This window comes from Rosa chinensis, chromosome 7, assembly GCF_002994745.2.
Source record: "Rosa chinensis cultivar Old Blush chromosome 7, RchiOBHm-V2, whole genome shotgun sequence".
NCBI lineage: Eukaryota > Viridiplantae > Streptophyta > Magnoliopsida > Rosales > Rosaceae > Rosa > Rosa chinensis.
This window is the reverse complement of record NC_037094.1, coordinates 42,249,286-42,271,066: the sequence shown is the minus strand read 5'-3', so window position 1 is coordinate 42,271,066 and position 21,781 is coordinate 42,249,286. Positions and strand designations below refer to the sequence as shown.

At 40.5% G+C, this 21,781-nt stretch overlaps 1 protein-coding gene across 1 annotated transcript; it reads right to left on the bottom strand.

Annotated features, from left to right (window-relative positions):
- Positions 1–246: 246 nt before the first annotated feature.
- LOC112180751 (serine hydroxymethyltransferase 7) lies at positions 247–4,942 on the bottom strand. Its single transcript, XM_024319318.2, has 4 exons — positions 3,711–4,942; positions 2,835–3,240; positions 950–1,051; positions 247–862 (listed from the first exon to the last, which is right to left on the bottom strand). The coding sequence occupies exons 1-4, from the start codon at positions 4,749–4,751 to the stop codon at positions 639–641; spliced, it is 1,773 nt and encodes a 590-aa protein (XP_024175086.1). The 5' UTR covers positions 4,752–4,942; the 3' UTR covers positions 247–638.
- Between the last annotated feature and the right edge of the window lie 16,839 nt (positions 4,943–21,781).

The window sequence follows — 21,781 nt, the reverse complement described above, 5'->3', positions numbered from 1 at the left end:
TAGCAGGATGTAATAGTCTTCTCAGGAGAACATTAAATTGAGGCCAAACTCCTCTTAACAATGTAAGCTTCGCAGCACTGAAGATACACCTCAATTTAAACCCTTACAAAAAAATTGTAACCCTCCTGGTCAAAAACGGATGCTGAAAAAGCAAAGCTAATTCTCAACCAACAGAGCCACGCCATCTTAACATCACAATAAGCAAATATTGACATATCTGAATCTGCGGTTCCACAGGATTGTTTGAATTCATCAAAACAAAACGAAAAACAGTTATATGCACTGTACAAGGTAATTCTTTTATTTATCGAAAATGAAAACAATATAAGGAATCAAATTTGTTCGACATTGGATTCACTATACTAAACAATACCAAGGTGATTTCAATCTGGATATACCATATCCAAAAATGTTATGCAAGGGTTTAGTTGGCCTAGAATCCTGCGATTGTTTGCATCACCATGCATCCAATGATTTGGAGATGCATTCCCTGTTTCACCAAAATCAAGGTAACAAGAAGTTACCAAATAATTCTCACATGACACTCACTCTCTGCGATGTCCGTACAAGGACAGACTATTTCAGATTTGGTATTTGCAGCAGACCGGCTGAGTCATAAACTGTCAGTCTTACTCAATTCAAATATCATATCCCGGCATTGCAAACTGAGAAGCAAAGGTTTCAACTCTGGTCCTAAGCTCAACAATATCCTTATTGCTCTCAAGACCCTTCAGAAAAGGCTTCTGCAACTTCCCATGCTCCCTTTGCACTAAAGTTGCAATCTGTGCAGCTCTTAGGAGAAAATCAGCAATTGTCTCAAAATCCACCTCCAAACAACCTCTTGAAGTCATAGCGGGGGTACCTGATGGGTCAATATGGAGACCTTTTTAGAAAACAGTATAGTAGACGTTCAAGCTTAAATTATAACAAATTGCAACATATAACTCACCAATCCTCACTCCTCCAGGAGTAATAGTTCCATTATCACCAAAAATGGCGATCTTGTTGACAGTAATGTGACACATTTCACATACCTTCTCGTAGCTCTTGCCTAAAGGACATTAGCAGAACACTTGAGTATAGAGGCATCAAAGCAGAGAAATTAATTTTGGGGAAGAAAAAAAAAATACTTACAAGCATAAAAAGGTAAATAAACAAAGAAACAAGTCAAACAACATAAGATATACAAATTAGGAAAACATTACCAAAATAATAGTATAGAAATAACCCTCCCAATCTCAATTCTTATGCATAGGCATACAATACAATAATAGTACAGAACAAGATACAACATACATGCATATGGTCATTCATCCAGAGGTCCAACATCACAAATTTGTGACTAATGCCATATAATTAACATGACCACGACTTGTGTCTTTAATGGTTCTACCAAACACAATCTTAACAACTAACAGTAACTATTCTGTCTCCAGCTCAATTTAGAGACACAGACCCAGAAACCAATATGCTTAAAAGACTATAGTGGCTCCTGAAAAAGGTGCAGGAGTCCAAAAAGGGAGCTACTATTCAACCTAACAAACTCCAAGTGCACCCATCCCTAAACAGACAAAACAGAGCCAAAAGAAAATTACATTAACACCCCCACGCTCTCCTCCCATAACCTCGATGTCAAGTCACCAATGACCCTATCCTCTATTCCCCATGACCAGTCAGTATTTATGTTCCTCCACAGCATTGACATCTTTGTTAACTCTTAGCTTTTGTTCAGACTTTTTGAGTATCAATCAATATTTCTTTTGCATTCAAAGAAAATTAAATGATATGAATGAGCCAATCTCTGGTGTTTTTTTTTTTTTTTTTGAGAATGAATCTCTGGTGGATTATTTTCAGGGATCATGATGAAGAGCCATGAGTTGAAAAAAAGAAGTGGTCTTTCATTAGGGAAACTGCAGCAAGTGTGCTTGGTTCTTCGTCAGTCTCTGTCTAATAAAGTGATTTTGAAAAGAGTAATTGAGATAGGCATGCTACGTCCACGACATCAGACTTTGTTTCCGAGTTTTAAATCTATCATGCATAAATGTTGTAAAAACATTTGACATTGAAATGAATAGGAACCTGCTTTTCCACTAATCACTCCCTAAAGAAATTGTCAGGCAACAGAAGTTCAAGCTTTTAACTCTTCACATGCTGTCCTCAAGTCTGGAAATCTAAGGCTTACACTAATTCACAAAACATTCACGCACGAGCCTTAGGCTCAAATGTGCATCTGAAACACATATCTAGCTCCCAGTATCATAATTAAAATATAAAACCCACCTCGCCTTATTCCTAATTCATTATAAACATCCATGTTAACTTATAGCATATACTTTTATATGATCTGGTCATGAATCTATTAACATCAACATCAACCATCATATATCCAAATCAAAAACACACAATCAGCATACAGAACAAACAATGTGCCTTTAAGTGTGACAAGTTATGATCCCTAGTCTCATCAAATTTGAAAATAAACTATAGTGCCAACACAAATTGATATGAACTCTCTTGGAATTTCATTGGGCTCTTAGAACTTTATGGTTTGGGTTAAGATCTGAGTAACAGCACATATTACCATAGTATATGAAGGTTGTGCACATATGGCTCAGATACTGTACACTAGAGTAATTAGATAACAGACACATCCTACTCTGACATATACACCAGCATCTGATATTAATGTCTATGTTACCAGACCACTCCATTCTCGTTTTTCTTTCATTTTAACAAAAGGCAAAAGGAAAAACCAGAAAACAGAAAGCAAAAGGCAAAAGGCAAAGCCACACATGATTAATCATTAGTTATTTATATTTTAGAAAAGACTATACCTGATAATCCTAGGGGCCTCAGATCCCAAAGTAGCAAATGGTTGTCTGTGCCACCAGTTACTAACCTGCACTTTCTTCTCAGCAAAGATGATGCTAAAGCCTGTGCGTTTTTCTTCACTTGCTGCATATATGCCTTGTATTCAGGTGTAGCCACTTGCTTTAAAGCTATGGCAAGAGCAGCAATGTGGTTATTGTGCGGTCCCCCTTGCAATGATGGAAAAACGGCAAAGTTGATCTTTTCCTCAAAATCATAGTGGTCGCTTTCACTTCCTTGAGTTAAAAGAAATCCCCTCTTCCTTGGTTTTGTACCCTTCCTATAAAAAATTATACCTCCCCTGGGACCCCGAAGGCTTTTATGAGTAGTAGAAGTAACAATGTCACAGTAGTCAAAAGGATTTACACATTCCTGAAAAACAAAACAAAAAAAGGGATTTAGGCAGATAATGAAGAATGCCCGAATTGCCGAAATAAAGAGATAAATTCCTGAATCCAATTTGTCACAGTAGTCAAAAGGATTTACACATTCCTGAATCCTATCACAGAGAAATTTTTTTAATTTCTCAACAAAATGAATGTCAACAACAAACAGTAACAAGACGCATAAAAGGACTAACAGCCTACAAAAGTAAAGAGAAACACCCTCATCCCAGAGTTCAAATGTTGCACTAATACTTCTAATAAGAATATAACTTCAAGACCAATAAAGAGCACAGGAAAATATACACACAACTCTCATCAATACCCTCCATCTTGATAAAACAATGGAGCATGCTTATCAGATGGACAGAGCGAAAATAAAACACAGTTTTTATCACAACCAAGAACATATGCATGTTGTTTCCAAAGGCAGCAGAAACAGACTAGCAATATGCACACCTTTGCTGCAATAAGGCCACTAATTTGCGCCATATCACAAAGCAGCACAGCTCCACATTTATCAGCAATCTGCCTAAACCTTGCATAATCCCATTCGCGGGGATACGAACTCCCACCGCAAATAAGTATCTTGGGGCGAAAATCAAGCGCCCTCTCCTCGAGCTTATCATAATCAATATACCCAGTTTGTAAATTGACCTTATAAGGCAAGGTCTCAAAGAAAATTGATGCTCCGGAAACCTTCCTCCCATTGCTGGTATAATATCCATGACTAGTATTCCCTCCAGATGGGGTATCCAACCCCATTATTCTGTCACCGGGCAATAACAATCCAGTGTACACAGCAAAGTTGGCAGATGTACATGAATAAGGCTGCACATTGACACCCCAATTCTCAGCATCGAGACCAAATGCGGCTAAAGCACGCTTACAGCAAAGTGTTTCGATCTCATCAATGTACTGGTTACCACCGTAGTACCTTGCACCGGGCATTCCTTCGGAGTACTTGTTGGTCAAGTGGCTTCCAAGTGCTTCCATTACTGCCCGGCACACGAAATTCTCCGAGGCAATCAATTCAATCCCTTTGAACTGCCTCTGCTTCTCCTTGTCCATAATCCCAAACACATCGGGGTCGGCAACTCGGAGAGGCTGGTCACCCCAGGCCCGGACAGCAGTCCTCCGGGCCTCAAGGTCCGGTGGTGGAGGAGGTTCAGAGAGTGCCGCGCGTTTGGAATTGGTGGTGGAGGAACAGGAGGAGGAGGATTCTCTGTCCCTGCGGCGTTTCAAGCACATGGAATGCCCCAATATCCGAAACTCCTCGACGTCTCTGTCGTCGTCGTCGTCGTCGTCTTCGCCAATTTCACCATTAGTTGTTGTTGTTGTTGTTGTGTGGCTCTCCGGCTGTGGCTCGAGCAATTGGAGCGGGATTGATGGGGCTACGGGGAGTGCGATGGAGTCATCGGCGATTTGAGACGACGGCGCGTGGGATGAAAATCCCAAAGAGAGGTTGGATTGCGGGTGGGAGGATGATGATAAGTCCATGATAACAAGTAGAAATAATCCTTGAAACCCTAAAGACAGGAGGAACAAGAGTAGTGGCAACAGAAACAGAGGGGTTCGCAGTGGCACCTTTTAAATTGGATTGGGGTTGAAGAACAAGAAGAAGCTGCTTCCATGGAAGAATAAAAAACCTAACCCTGATATCAATTGCAGATGAGAAACAGAGAGATGCGGCAGAGGGGGATGCACCTTGACGTTTGTAAATGCTGAATAATTACCTCCCGCTGGCTAACGTAATCTTCTGTTTCCTTTTTCAAATAAAAAATGGGTTTTTTTTTTTTTTTGCCTTACATCAAGACTTCAAGACTAGGCAATTGGTATTTTTTTATTTTAATTAAAAAAAAAATGTGTAGTTGTCTTTTTCTTGATGGGAAAATGATAAGGAGCGGTGATAAAATTCAGTCACCGTCTCCAAACTATACTGCCAAGGCCAATTTGATACCCGAATTCTCAAAAGTATCAATGTAATACCCAAAGATCTATTTTGACATCAACGTGATACTTCCGTCTAAAATCTCTGACGGTGCAGTCAACTTGATGATGTGGCAAGCACATGGGTCCCTCAAAAAAATGAAATGACTAATTTACCCTTTTTTTTGTTAATTTTTTTTTTCTTCTTTTCATTTCTTTTTCTTCTATTTTTTTCTTCTTCTTCTTGTTCTCCTTTTCCTCCGCTCAAGAAATCAAAGAAAATGGCTTCTGCTTCTTCTTCAACCTCAGTCTCCTTCTTATTCTCTCTCCTCTCCTTCTCCTTCGCCCAAACCATCACCAACGCTGCCAAGATCCTCTCCAATTTCTATCTCTTCTTCCTTATTTCTCATCCAATTTTGCCATTGATGAACACCTCTACAGCTCCACCTCAACCAAACCCACTGCAATTCGATCTTCAAATCCATAAGGAAATTACGGCAGCTCGTTTCGAGAATCAATAAGAAGGGATGGGTTCTTGGGTTCAACTGTTAACTATATAAATCCAATTGGACAACACAACAACATAGTTACTGTACATTGAAACAACAAAAACCAGAGGCAACAAACGGTGGGAAGAGGCAAAATGTAATGGGTCACTCAGATTTTGATCGTTTGACTCACTTATGGGTTTATTTTGGTTTGGGTAGTTGCTGTTCTTATGTAAAGGTTAAGTCTCGTAGAAAGCTGTTTTCCCAAATTTTTGGTACTTTTTTGAGCCGACTATACCTCTGAAATTATTGAACGAAATGTTCAAGAATTTGAGGGGAATAAATGGGGGACTAATTCTCAAAGCCTCATGAATGCATTGCAGCAGCTGTATATAAATGTCTCTTCTGGTATGGGAACGTGTGAACTCAGGACTCCCCAATATATACCTCATTCCATGTTTGCTACTTTCCCCATAAATTGAAAAAGCTACCATCTTTCTCTCTTTGGCCGTTTTGGGATTCCCCACCCACCATTTTATGCCTCTTTCCTTAACTACCCAGTTCACATTAATTTGTGGTTTGATTTGTCAGTCTCACTATAAATCTAGCATCTTCATATAAAGCTCCAATCTTTTTTCAGTCTACCTTCTTATAATTCCCCAATTCTTCATTCTAAAACCCCCTAGAGAAGCTATGGGGTGGCAGAGAGGCATTGCTTTGTTTATTGCTTTTCAGGTGATTATTGGGTGTTTATCGGAGTCTGAGTCGGAGATTAACAGAGGCAGCTTTCCAAAGGGCTTTGTTTTTGGGACTGCTTCTTCTGCCTTCCAGGTTGGTCACTCTCTTATCTTTTCCGGTACTAAACGACTAGAACTTGTCTAACACAGTGATTAATCCCGTGAAGATAGAATAGGATGCTGGAGAGATGAGCTTCTGGGCTGAGGAAACCGAACCGTTATCATACCCGAAGCTGCCGCCGAACTTGTTTTTGGAGAGATTGACTTCGACTAAGGTTGGATGAGACAAGAACCAACCTGGGACAGAGCCTTTGAGAGAATTATTTGACAGATCGAGGTTTCTGTGGTACTTCCATGAAACTATGCTGCTAAGGTTTCTAGAATGGAGCTTGATTTCTGTGATGGGTGGGTTTGAGCAGTTGGGAGTTTGATTTTGGAAGCAAGAAGGATTTGCGTGTTTTGCTTTTAAGAGATGCTGTTTCTTTCCCAGATTCTAATTCAATACCCGGATTATCACCGCTCCTCTCTCCTCCACCGGCTCTGACCAGTACTCCGTCCACCTCCACCTCAGCTCTCCGGCCCAGAGTCTCCTCCTTGTCACCGACATCGGCAGCGATTCTCGCTACTCCGACTGTTCTTCATAAGCCACAAACACTTTTGATCAAAAAAAATTTCTCCATTTCGGCTGTTCTTCATAAATCCAAAAATCCATTCCCAGTGATAGAAAGGAGAGAGGATCAGATTGGGAAAGGAAGAGAGAGAGAGAGCTCGATCTGTTTTGCTTTGTTTTTTTTATTTTTTATTTATTTTATAATTAATTAGTAAAGAAAGACAATTTTACCCTTACCACGTCATCAAGTTGACGGCACCGTCAGAGATTTTGGACGGAAGTATCACGTTGATATCAAAATAGGTCTTTGGGTATCACATTGATACTTTTGAGAGTTCGGATATCAAATTGGCCTTGGCAGCATAGTTTGGGGACGGTGACTGAATTTTTCTCTAAATTATAATCTGATAGTCTGATACTTTAAGGTCCAGTTTGACATAGCTTAAGCGGTACAAAAAGCTGTTGTGACTTATTAGTTAAGTACCAAGAGGTGTTTGACAATTTATTTCAAGAATTACACAATTAAGTTACGGTTTATAGAAGTTGGTAAAAAGCAACTTTCATAAATTAAAAGTTATAGCTATTTACGATTTAAGCTAAGTTATTTGAGACATCACTTGAGCAACTAAAGTTATTTTCTAACATAATAAGTACTAAAAGTGCAAGACTTGAAAATGACAATTAAAAACCGTGAATCAGGATCTAGAGCTTTTTGCGTCATCCGACCCTAATAAACTCATGCCTCAAAGGAAACACAACATCATCTTCTTCCTTTGGCGTAAGATGAGGGAACAAATTGCCCCGATTACACCACTTTTGAACGGCTTTGCCGCCTTGTGGTGGCATGACAAGCATCTAGGGTCACAATCACTGCCACCTTTTTGATGTATGACATTGGTTTCTCCTCCCACTTCTCCACCTCTATATTACATGTGACATATTATTTTTGGAGATACTTTGGCACACACCAAAGTGGGGAATTCATAGAGAAGCCCTTAAGTGGTAGCTAAGGCTTTGGGCCTCAATTCCTCCTCTCTCTTCCTCTCCTTTATTTTCTCATGTCTCTTATTATGTGCAAACTTATATGCTATTGTATTGGTGATGGGTTGTGAGTAATACTCTTGTTGGAGGCTAAGAGTAATTTCTTAGCCATGTGTATATTTTTTGCATATTAATCAAACTAAATTCTTATTCATTTTTATCCTCTATTTTTTGTTTTTCTAGTTAAGATCTTATTTCAGTGAACAAATTCATGTTTATAATTTGACAAAAAAGTCTTTCTAAGCCTTGGCTCGAATAGGGTTCTCCGAGTAAGGTCCTGGATGATTGCTCTTTCATAATATGGTTTGGGCTGCGCCGGGAGCAAAGTAGTAGTTGAAGATGATGAGCCATGTTTGCTTATGTAAGCCAATGATTTGACAACTGCATGAGTTTATAGTTCTTCCATTATAGATTGCATGGTACGTACGGTGCAAGGTTATTCCGATAGAAAAGCCACGATCAAAAAAGAGACTGATTTGCAACGCCATGGCCGTGGCTCGTGTTTGAGACACAACCAATTGAGGAACAAGAGGGTGGTATTTTTTTGGCTTCAACAAAGACATAGCTTTCAAAATTTTCAGCATCGGACGACTCAGCTATTATGAGTGTAATGGTGTAGCCTTGGACGTGACTGAAGGAGTCTTGGGGGCAATTAAGTAGGTTCCCGACAAGAGGAAGTAAGTGTTGGAGAGAGAGAGAGAGAGAGAGAGAGAGAGAGAGAGAGAGAGAGAGAGAGGTTTTGAGTTCGGGAAGTAAGGATTCAGTGGGAGATGTTTCATAGAAGTAGAGGTATTGTGTGGTTTCAAACCTTAACCGGAGTCGGTCAACTAGGGTCAGAGAGGGGGACAGATCTGGTGTTTGTGACTCCAGTGACCCTGGAGTTGGAGCCGGCCACCCTACAAACCTCAACTACTTTCACTGAGTTATTTGGGTGGCTTGCCATGTTTATTAGAGATGGATGAATCTTTAAACAAGATTTCTAAATGGAAATATGAGACAAGCTAGTGTACTGGTGGGTATGAGATACCCTCATTTACAACTATTTGAACAAAAATTTACAAGCATTTGAACCAAAATTACAACATTGAGAACAAAAGTTACTATACTCATTTACATTATTTACATATAGTTAAACAAAAATTACAACATTGACAACGAATTTGTTCAAAAGCTTGTAAAAATGTCGTAAGGAGGTGTAATTACCATTATTAGAACTAAGATTACAACATTGACAACAAATTTGTTCAAAAACTTGTAAAATGTCGTAAGATGTGTAATTACCATTATTAGAATTAAGATTACATAAAGTATGACTCAAATTACAACTTTGACAACAACAATTTGTTCTCACTTTTGTAAATGTGGGTATGAGATACCCACCACTACACTAGAATTTCCCATGAAGATATTATTGCATGTGTTAAGTTAGCTTAGGTGCTATAACTAGCTATATATATGCACATGCATTGACTTATATGGTTTGATAGGCCTGGCTTGGGTTCATCTTTGATACACTAACCGATTACTCTGGGTTGCATATGCTTATGGCAGTTTTGTGAACTTGCTGTCAATAACACCTAATGATTTCTCCCTATGAACGACAATTCTTACGAGAAAATTATTGAGAATAACAAATCTTCGTCAATTAGAGAGGAAGAGAGGATACATTGAAGAACAAAATGATTTAGATGCCAAATATGCAATGAAACAAGAATGGCAAATATTGGCAGGTGCATGGTGTATGTCTCAGAAGCTAGCTAGCTTATTGACAGCGGGGATTGACCGGCCAAATAAGTATCTATATTTCCATGGGAAAGCTTAATTTCTTGGTTTGAGTATTTGAGATTGTTTGGTCAAATTTTCTTATGAAATTTTATGAGCTGGGTGTCTTCACATTTATAGCCATGGATACCAAAGTTACATTTTGCTTTTTTTTGGTGAGACATACAATTCCTCCACAAAACGCTCCATCTACTTCTTCTCCTTCACCACAATATCATCGGTGCTTTTGATTATGGCACCAATTGTCATCCACCCATCTTGTTGAAACATGAATTTTTTTTTTTTAATGGATTCTCAAAAATTTGACGGAAAAGCTCCATATATGTTCAACTTAAATAGTTCATATTCCAAACCATCTCTCTCTCTCTCTCTCTCTCTCTCTCTCTCTCTCTCTCTCTCTCTCTCTCTCTCTCTCTCTCTCTCTCTCTCTCTCAGAGGGCGGCTAGGTTTCCTTTGGAAAGTTTGGAGGCTCTCGTCCGGCGGCTCCCGTGCCGCACCAGGCTATTAGCCTTGTCGATAAACGGTGAGTGCGGCCGGGCGGGGATGTTTTGATGGTCGTTCTCAGACTGTGCTGCGGCGGCGTGGCTTGGACCTTGACAAGCTTGCAAGCCTGTGGTGGGTCTGCGTCTTCTGATCATTGGGAGGCTCTAGCGGTGGCAGACTGGTGGTTTCGGCATTCTCTGCCCTTGATCGACAGCGGCAACTGGCAGGACGGCGTGAGGTAGGGCTTCGACGGGCTCGTTTTGGATCGGAGTCTTCCGATCTGGTATGGTTGCTTCGGTACCATGCGGGGAGGAGGTGTTTTGGGGGAGGTGGTGCTTCTTGTCGGCGTGCTGGCGATGATGGCAGGGTGGATGGTCGACCGACGTCTACTCGTGGCGGTGGCTAGGGTCTCATCAACGTGGTGGAGGCGTGGTGGCTGCTGCAACTTGGAGTTGGGCTAGGGTTCGAGTGCTTGGATCTGGGCTTTGCTTTGGGCCCAATTTTATTTTTTTGTATGTTATTTTCTTTTGTGCAATAAAGCTTCATCTTTACTGATGGGTGCAGTGGGCCTTGGCCCTGTATACCTTGTTTCTTTGGGTTGTTACAATGTGTCCACGGGTCAATACTGATGTACACCAAGAAGGTCTTAGGCGGATGTACTGGTTCTTTGGTGTTGTAGCTTCTTATTGATCAAGGTGAAGTAGTCTAGGCTAGTAGTCATTTTAATGTGTAGTCAGTGCACTACTTGAGCAACGAATGTAATGGGTGATCTTCGGATCTCCTAGCTTGACCTTGTACGGGCGTATGATATTTTCGATCACAGGAATATATCTTCCTTTCTCCTCAAAAAAAAAAAAAATCATGAAATTTAATTATATCTAGGGAAATAATTAGTACCACCTCAAACATGAAATTTAACACTAAACCCCGTGTTAAACAGCGACAAGCGTGGCCTGTGGTCCACCATTATACCGATATTGTCCCAACTTAACCACCCGATAGGTGTTGGGTTTTAATCACAAAAGACCTCGGTACAATTGGGTGAGATCCACCCACTTATAAGTTATATTTTATTTATCACTTTTCCAATGTGGGATCTTTCCTCTTCAACACGCCCCCTCACGTGCAACCTAGCTCTAGGTATGCACGTGGAATTAATTGACAAACTCGATTCCACATTGGAAATCAGGTCACAAGTCCCACATTAGAGACTTGACCAATCACATAACAATCCAAGCCCACATCGGACACTTGGCAATAATCCAATCGGAAACTTCCGATGGCCAATTTAATGAACCCAAACTAGGTCCATGATTGGAGAGGAGATTGGTGAATCAATTAATGAATGAACCCATATCCGGGTCCATGATGGCAACGTATTGAAGGGCGACCCGCTTTGATACCATGTTAAACAGCGACAAGCGTGGCCCGTGGCCCACCATTGTACCGATACTGTCCCAACTTAACCACCTGATAGGTGTTGGGTTTTAATCACAAAAGGTCTCGGTACAATTGGGTGAGATCCACCCACTTATAAGTTATATTTTATTTATCACTTTTCCAATGTGGGATCTTTCCTCTTCAACACCCCGGCCCATTTGCAAATTGTTTGCCCTCTTGAAGAAAAATTAATTAAAATACTTGATTCAAAGGCAACACCAAGGTGCAGTGCTTGGATATATAACCCAAAAAGACACCCAATTAAGTCGCTCATACTAGTACCGTCCGGCTTTTCCTTGACCAATTCTAAAGAGTGTCTCACAGGATCAGAGTCGCTGTCCTCCAAATTGGTGTTCACTCGCTCAATCTAATTGGTAAACAATTCGTACCTTCTTTAACACTCTAATTGGTGTTCAAGGCTCTCAAAAATTATACATTATATGTTTTGCAGCGCCTAGCACACTCTAGGGTTTAGTAGAAAATTTTCACCTCAACAAGTCAGCATGTTAGTTTCTTTCAATTTCATTATGTTGATATTTACGTTTTCTACAATATAATGTGGTATGCAGCAGCTAGTGCTAGTGCTTGTGCTCGGTTGGACGTACGTGTGCTGATCGAGGCTTTCGTGGAACAATTTCGGTTGGTTCCAGTTATTTTTGAAATAGATTGTCTCCAGCTTGTCCAAGCAATTCAAGGCGAAGGTGAGGACACTTCGATTCCCACTCTTTATCTTCTTTACATGGTTGTTTCTTCACTCATGCTCATAGACAAGCTCATAAGCTGGCTAAATGTGCACTAGGTAGGTACAGGTTTGGTTTTATCTTGGAGTGGGACTGTGCCTCCAATGCTTGCCGTGGTATCTGAGTGAATACGGTATCGTTTCGTAGTTGATTCTTTTTTTTTTTCTATTTGTTCCAAAACTCACTCTGGATCCAAGTTGCTTGTTCCTATTGCAACACCAAGTTACCATCTTACAATAGGAAAGGAGGAATATCTGAATATTTGATATATATATATATATATATATATATATATGTGTGTGTGTGTGTGTTTCTATTTCTATTCAAACAAGGAAATTTACTCATAATTCCAACATGGGAGAAGAAAATACTGTACAGAGAAACATCAGGAACCCCTATGATTCAACAACAATTTCTCATTTCTATCATTCTAAGGCTTTGAGCAACATACGTTTGTATCCAAATCAATCAGATACATATAAACCAGACCAAGTGACCAATCTCGGCAGTCAACTTAAACATACATCATGATACTCAGAGAAACAAGTATACGAGGGCTAAGAATTGCAAGAGCAAGATACACTTCTTCTTTAACTTACAGATCCAGCAATCAGATGTAGTAGTTCTTCCTAGGTAACATCGGTGGACAAAAACACTCCAAGAAACAGCCTTGGGAATGAAGATCGATGAATAGATCTTGCAACATCAAAGTTTATCATTTCTTCATTTGATGTAATAGCTGACTCTGAACTGTTCTTTCTGAACACTAAATTGGCATATATATTTGACTTCACAACCTAAGCAATGGAGCAGCACGTCAGTAAAACCATGTCATACTGCCACATGGTCTGACGCACCAATAAGAAGTTGCCACATGAAATTTTTTGACAACTCACACCAGGGTAAATTCAACTTAGTAAAACGAAACAAAGTGAAACAAAAACTAAACTCTATTACCTAAGCCCTAAACCCTAAAACTCTATACCCTAAATCCTAAATATTGTTTGGTTTTTCTGCGATTGAATTTACCAATATGTTTCAATCCATGTGGTAACTTCTTAGTGGAGCATCACACCATGTGGCAATCTGACATGGTTCAACCGTAACGCCTAAAAATTTCTCCGAATTCAAGTAGTATAAATCCAAGTTAACCCAAGATTTAAGATTTATTCTGTAAGGATTTTGTCTGCAACGAACCAAAACCTTTTTAGACCAACAAAAGCAATGATCGAGGTCAGCGGTGAACTTGACCCCGTCAACTCTCATACGACAGGGAAGATGAAACTGTGATTGATCAAGTTACCACAGGGATTTTTACGGGAGAAGGAGAAAGGGACGTGCATCAAGGAGATAAGGTTCGATGACTAAAAAGTCTTCTCCGTCGTCCTTCATCTCTAAAAAGTCTTTAAAGAAAACACAAATTTGTAAACAGAGCTCATTTTGAAGCCCCTTTCAATCTTCATCGAGAAGAAATTGCGATTTGCAAAGAAAGCCACTGTATTTTGAAAATTAAGTTTCAGATATATCGAAATAGCTAGGGTGAAATCAGGCAAATCCTTTTGAGTATTGGCTACCGGAAGGAATAGACTCAGGTTTTGTCACCAGTTTTAGGTAGCATCTCTGCTCCTATTTGTTGTTGTTATTCCTTTAGGCAGTGTTTGGATAGGGGATTTGAAGGTTTCAAGGAATTTCAAGGTGATGGAATTTTAAGGTGAAGGGATTATGAGATGATGGGATCTTGAAGTGAAGGGATATAAGTAGTGGATTATTTGTATGACTTGTTTGGGTAATTTTTTTGAGTGAAGGGATTTAATTATGGGATTTTGCAAATATTTTTGTTTTTGAAAAAATTAATCTTTTTTTGTTTGAGGACATCTAATTTATGTGTCTGACCTAAACTCTAGCGATTTGTCCAAGTTGTAATAGGGTAACGTCTTACAAATATCTTTGGAGATATCCTAATCATTGTACGATACAGATTCCTTGTAAGACTTATATATATTCTATGCTTGTAATCCTCTATATAAAAAGACCCCTATTGTCAATGAAAGTACAGATCATTCTCTCCCAATTTCTGATTTCCTAAAACATATTTTCTATTTTTTTAAAGAATTATTGTAGTCAAGTGAATTGCAATTTTTTTTTTAACTAAAAAAAGGAAAAACAAAAAATTGTGTGGTTCACGAATTAATTCCAAAACTACAATCAAATGAAAAACTATGTAAAAGACTAGAAATTTGAAAACTGCATCCAAGACAAAATTAATGAATATGTTGTGACCACAACGTTTTTTGTTTGGCGATCTAACATGCAAAAGTCTTAGTTTGTGTCTATTCTAAGCTTGAAGGATATGTCGCGTACTCGTCTTGCAAGTTTGATCCTTAATTTTTTTGAACCCAAATTGAGGTTCTTTCGTTTCTTTTTGTGCTTGATCTTTTATTTTAGGGAAAATGCTCATTTACCCAATTTTAGCTTAAAATTTGCCCACTTGCTCCACTAACTGTTTTTTAACCCCGTTTACCCAAAACACTCTAAGGGATTATTTCTCATTTACCCAAGTAATTCCTTTTTTCTTCTTTTTATTTATTTTGGGACTTTTTACCCTCTCCTCCCTCACCGATTTCTCTCTCCTCCCCCCCCTCTCTCTCTCTCTCTCTCTCTCTCTCTCTCTCTCTCTCTCTCTCTCTCTCTCTCTCTCTCTCTCTCTCTCTCTCTCTCTCTCTCTCTCTCTCTCTCTCTCTCTCTCCAGACGACGTCGGATTTCTCTCTCCCTCCCTCCATCCCTCCAGCAGGTCACCCACGACGCCTGCTCTTGCCATCGCGTCGCCGAAACTCTTCGTCGTGCTCTCCTCGGCCAGGCTCGACGCTAAGCCAATGGTCCTCGTCTCTTAGAAGCTCGGCGAGGCCAGGGTTGACCTTCTGAAGGAATCGACGACGGACTGAAAACTGCTATCTGCTATTGTGCAGTCATAACCATAAAAGTTGTTACATTAGTGCCCCCTAGTAGACTTTGTATTGGGGGCCAATGATGACTGCTTTATTTATTGACGGACTGAAAACTGCTATTCCAAAGTAAATGTAGTGTTAAATTGCAGTAGTCGATAAATGAAAAAAATTGTGTGGTTTGTGTCAGTCTAGTGGGGGCAGTAGACAGAATATTGACCCTCAAAATGTGGGTTTTTAGACATTATCTGTTGTTTTGAGTGTGAATAACTTCTATAATCTGTGAAACATAGGAAGCGGTGTAATGTTTGATGGTCTATTGGGGGCAGTAGACACATTAGTGCCACCCAATAATGTCTTTCTTAGGAGACAGTAATCATTTCTTGTTGATTTGTTTGTGATAAAGTGCAATACACTGTGAATCCTTGAAACTGATGCAAGTTTTAATGGCTTAGTGGGGGGCAGTAGACACATTACTGCCCCCAAATAATGTCTTCATACGAAGTCAAAACCCTTCACTTAACTGGTGCAAGTTTTAATGGTTTTGTGGGGGGCAGTAGACACATTACTGCCCCCAAATAATGTCTTTGTTTTAAGTCGGAACCCTTCACTTAACTATCATTGACAGATTATTGTACTTTAATAAACTCAAAACAACATAAGACTTATCAAAACTCTAATTTCAGTGATTAATTAACCACAGTTAAGAAATTAGTGGGGGGCAATAATCTGTCTATTACCCCCAATAGACCACAGTTTTGACGTCATCCGAGACCTGCAAGGGAAGCCGAGACCCGATAAAGCATACAAGGAAAGTAATTATACATTGAATAGGAATCTAAATCCTTCTAATTTAACCCTATTACCACTAGGTCAAGTAACCTAGAGTTTGGGCCAAACACAAATCAGGGTTTACCTGAACACTCTCTCTTGTGTTGCCCAAACGCGGTGCTTCTCTCGTTGCCTCGTTAAAAACCTTGCCGAGTAACAAAAACCTAATGGGACAAAAATAACCTCGGTCGAAGGGGAAAAAATGCACAACGCACCCTTCACGGTTCGAGGTGAACATGTAGACATCTCCCCCTGATGTCTGTGTCTCCCCCTGATGACTACGATCATGGGAGCTCAGATAATTTCCGCAAGCCAATTCTTGCCAAATGTTTCTCGAACGTGGATTTGGGCAATGACTTAGTAAACAAGTCTGCCGCATTATCCTCAGATCGAACCTAGTTCACTTTGGTATTTGAGGAGAGTCTGTTGTTGCTGATTATGCTTGGTGTTGTCGCTTTTGATGTAGCCTTGCTTCATTTGTTCAAAATGAACAGCATTATCCTAAATGCTCGTAGGCTCATCTTGTGGTAGACTTCAAACCACAATTGTTCGAACATGCGTGATTATGGATCCAATCCATAAACATTCACGAACCACTTCGTGAAGAGCAATAATCTCTGCATGGTTCGAAGATATAGCGACTACGGTCTGTTCTGTAGACCTCCAAGATATTACGGTCTTTTCCCACGATGAACACTTAACCAGTTTGGGAGCGACCTCTGTGTGGGTCAGAGAGGTACCCAGCATCAGCAAAACCTTCCAAAACACTTATATCGTTTTGGGATGGGGATAGAGAACACAACATTGGCGGCGTTTCTGGTGTGTGATGGGTCTGAATCCATCTTCTCTCTGTAGGGATAGAACAAGCCCATATCAATCGTACATCTCAAGTACTGAAAGATATCTTTTACACCAATCAAAATGGAGTCGAGTTGGCGCAGAGCTATACCTTAGCTAACAAGTTCACTGCAAACGAGATGTCCGGTCCTGTGCATTAAGCTAAGTACAATAATGCGCCTATTGTACTCAAGTAAGAAGTAAGACATTTTTGCCTCTAGCACATCTTCGTCATCATCCTTCAGACGAAGAGGGTCCTTTTCAGGATCAAGACTACGGACGATCATGGGGGTGCTTGAAGGTTTGACCTTGTCAAAATGCCTAAGCATCTATCGACACGATGCTCAAGTTCCAAACTGAGACATAATCGTGTTCTCCCATAATCCTTCATCTCAATATCGGATTTCAAGTGTTCAACGGTTTCCCTTAACTCTTTAAAGGCTTCTAATAAAGATCATGTCCAACATGAACCGCGATGGAATCCGAATCTTGTTATGGAAACGCGTGGGCATATCCCTTCCCAATCAAGTAGTCAATTTAGCGAGCGTTTCAACCTCTTTGTAAACGCGCTCCGTGGTCTAGAGCCACTTGACTTGGGTAAATGAAGTTCACTATGAACCTTCATGTATATTCCGTATCTAGATCCTAATAGAGATACGTGGTGACCACATTTGTAAGCTGCATGTTCAGTTATTCGGAAACTACCAAACTGACAGTGTAGTGGAGTGCAATGATATCCATTACGAGAGAATATGTCTCATCGTAGTCGATTTCAGGGCGTTTTATGAGAAGCCTTGCGCCATAAGGCGAGATTACCATCTCTTTTTCTCACTACGCTTTCTAACGAAGACCCATTAGTCAACAGGTTTTATGTTTGGAGGTGTTGGCATCACTAGCTCGAAAACCTTCCTCTTCATTAGAGAATCCATCTTAACCTGGATCGCATATTTCCATTTAGGCCAAATCTCTCTACGTTGGCATTCATTCATCAACGGAGCGTGGTTCGATATTATCTGACTCAACAAACTCATGCGCAACAAAATGCGCAACTACATCATCAATTATGATGGAGTTTCTATCCCATGTCTCAAGTACACTAGTGTAATTTTCATAGAGCTCTATATTCTCAAGAATACGTTCTGACATTGAGGCATTCCCTAACGATAACCCTAACCCGGAAGATTCTCACGAGACTGATTTTGAGTCTTGATGATCAAAGGATTGGAATGTGCGAAAGTGTCCTTCAAAGCTACGGGCCTCCCATGCATCCTAGCTGGGGCCATGGCCTGTAACGCCAGAGTGCCACTCTCTTTGACGTTGGTGCCATGCCTACCTCCGTGTAGGGTGGGGCTACGTCCTCTCGTAGGGACGTCCTTCCTTGCAGGCTTGTTTGCAGCATATTTGTGTGATCTCGTCACTTTAACAGGGATCGAGATGAGACATAGTAGGGGCACAGTCCACGACAATTCTTGTCATTCATGTTGAACATCCGTGTTCTTATCTCCCCCTAACGACGGGAAGACTGCCTTATCAAAGTGACAACCCACAAATCTAGCGGTAATGAGATCGCCTTGCAAGGGCATTAAGTGGCGGACGATTGTTGGAGTCTCAAATCCAACGTAATTGCCCATTCGTCTGTAAGGATCCATCATAGAGCGTTGTGGCGGCACAATTGGCACATAAATGGCTCACTCAAATATGCGTAAGTACAATACTTGTACCCAGTCACTAGCTGTAACGCAGAGGTACATTGAGTGGCGATGGGTTATAGACGAATTAGCATAGCTGCATGCGATATTGCATCACCCCAAGCGGATATAAGGAGATTGGTGTGCATTACCAATGTCTAGACTATCATCGTAGTCGTTTCCACAAGACCATTTGGGTGTGTACATGGGAACATGATGTCCAACATTAGTCGCATTGCAATATCCATCGAAAGTCTTTTGATTAAACTCTCTAGCAGTGTCAAATCCAATTGACTGAATATGATGATCTGGGGAGTGATCCCGTTGTCATATGATATGTGCTAGGAGTGTAGCATAAGCAGCATTTATAGGTGGATAATGGCACAACACGTGACAGCGTGTTTGCGTGTCAACCAGCATCATGAAATATTTAAGCGTCCGCAAGTTGGTTGAATAAATCCACAGAATCCCCATGGATTCTATGTAAGAACAGAATGAGTATGTTCGTTTCCTTTGCATAGGACAGTCTTAGTCCTAATTTCATTAAGGAACGGGCTTTGTAAAACGAGCGAGAGGCTTTAGAAGTAACCAATGAGTATTTTGGTTAGGCCTGAGCGTCTGAAATGCTATTTGAAGCAAGTTGGTGATTGCAACATCACCTGGGGCGCCATCACCATGATGGACGCTATCCATGGCGTTATGGATAGGGACTGCGCTAGCCCTAGGCTGGTGGTGGACGGAGGCGGTGCCCTAGGTAGTTGCGTCGGTCACACTTAGTCCAGAAATCAACTTTTGATTCATGCTTCGTTTCGCTCAAAAGAAATGATGTCCATGTGAAGTCTTTAGTAGACGGATCATCATATCATGACCAGGATGACCGATCCTATCGTGACAAAGCCAATATGTGTCTAAATCCAAGAGATCTTCTCTTGTAACTTTATTGGATTTATTAGCTCGAATAGTGACATAAAATCCATTAGAGAGACACATAAACTTCTCTAAGATGCGCCTTTATTCGCAATCATTAGAGGTATTGCAAAGGAACTCATTTCTGTTCTCTACATGAGTTTTCGCATGGAATCCGCGGCTATTCATAGGTGTGATTCGCCCTAGAAGCATAGAGAGTTTCTGTTACAGTAATTAAGGTGTCATTTGGCAATCTATTCCATAGCCTTGAATTAATACTGATGGCCCAGCTATCATAGTCATAAAAGTCATATGCTCAGAATCAAAATGGAGTCATAAAGAACTAGAAATTTTATTCATAAGCCAACGGAGTTACATCATTGCCTCTTTGACTAAACAAAATCTAATCCAAAATGATAGCTAAGGCAAAACAATGGTAGTCGTCTAACTTCTTTCGGTAATTCCAAAATAAATGTGACCAGGTGAGTAGAGAGATGTCGGTGGAGTAAGGCTCGCTTAAGTACCACTAACCTCAGAACCTTCCTAGACACCACACTTACTTTGAGTGAGCCTACTTTGAAGAAAAGTTAAACCATTGGCATTTACTACAAAAATATATGGCAATTGCCTATTACATCTCTTGGAAAAATAAAGACTTAAACAGAATTGGCGATCTATTGATCCCAGCCAGATTTGTAGTCTTCAACCCTTCACTCTAGATCATCTTCTTGATCTTCTAGTTCCATATAGTGAGCTTCTCTTGCTTCACGATATGTTTTGTAGGCGGTGACAATTTCTTCACGAGCTCTACAAATGTGTGCCCAATGATCAGACACTCCACATCAAGAACATACATCTCTTTGCTCAAACTCCATTGATTGAGGCGTTTTGAAAGCGTCATTTAGATGGCTTTTAGTGTTGGTGGCACCACCAACATGGCCAGAGGCATTGCCTCCCTCTCTCTTTCCATGTTTACCTCTTCGGTTCCGTGTTCGCCTATTTTAGAAATTACCTATATGGACCAGAACGTCCAAATGTATTCCTAAGATTAGGGTTTCGCTCTTGGCGCCCTCTCTTTGGGACGCAACTATAATTGGATTTCGGAATATGCTATGTTCCCGCGGATCTCAAATTATAGTTCTTCACAAGGATGTTGTCATGCTTTTCAGCGACATTCATACTCCAATGAGCTCATGAAACCTTGTGATTCATCTTGCAGTAACATCGATTCGATAGTTCTTAGCAACTATCAATGCAGAGACGGGGAAAGTAGAGAGAGTCTTCTCAATCAACATCGCATTTGTGATCTCTTTACCACAGAATACCACTAAGGATATAATGCGAAATGCTTCCGAGTTGTAGTCAAGAACTGACTTGAAATCATAGAAGCGGAGGCTATGCCATCTCACTTCTAGGTCAGGAAGCACGGAATCACGGACGTTGCCAAATCTATCTTCGAGTGAGACCCACAGCCTTCTGGGGTCTTCTTCATTCATACACTTGTACTGGAGCGAATAATCCATATGACGAGTCATTAGGATGATGGCTTTAGCCTTATTTGCCTCTAAGGCTGCTCTATTTGCTTCCAAAGCTTGAGCTTGCTCAACAGTTAGCACATCCTGGCTAGGCTTGAGAATCGTATCCAATATTCCATCGGCCTTGAGATGCTAGCGGATATCACGAACCCACCTGTGATATTCAGAGCCAGTTGTTCCCAATAGAGCAAAGTCCAATTTGTTCAGGTTACTCATCCTGAAAGAGAACAAGAAATTAGGGTTAGTTTCGGAGCGAAAAAGGCTACCACGAAAACAAATAAAATTTCTGAGCGTAGTCGCTTTCAAGAAATTAGGAATTTCTGAGCGTAGTCGCTTCCAAGAAATTTGATTCCAAGAGGGGTTGGATTAGATCGAAACAATGATGTTTGCGGTCGATCATTTTATCTCAACAAACTCTAAGTTTGGAGAACTCTACAAGCTCCAAGGTTGGAGTGAGCACAAACCCCCTCAGTTCGGCTTAATTTGGTCTCCCCTATGATAAAGAAAGGAGGGTAGAAGAAGGGAGGTTGCAAGTCCCTG

Bases quoted from the DNA above. Each gene is read 5' to 3' on its own strand.
- LOC112180751 (XM_024319318.2), bottom strand. From the start codon at position 4,751: ATGGACTTATCATCATCCTCCCACCCGCAATCCAACCTCTCTTTGGGA. The intron at 3,241-3,710 runs GTGTGCATATTG...TTTGTTTTTCAG, and splicing joins GTGGCCTTATTGCAGCAAAG to GAATGTGTAAATCCTTTTGA. The intron at 1,052-2,834 runs GTATAGTCTTTT...AATGTCCTTTAG, and splicing joins GAGGCCCCTAGGATTATCAG to GCAAGAGCTACGAGAAGGTA.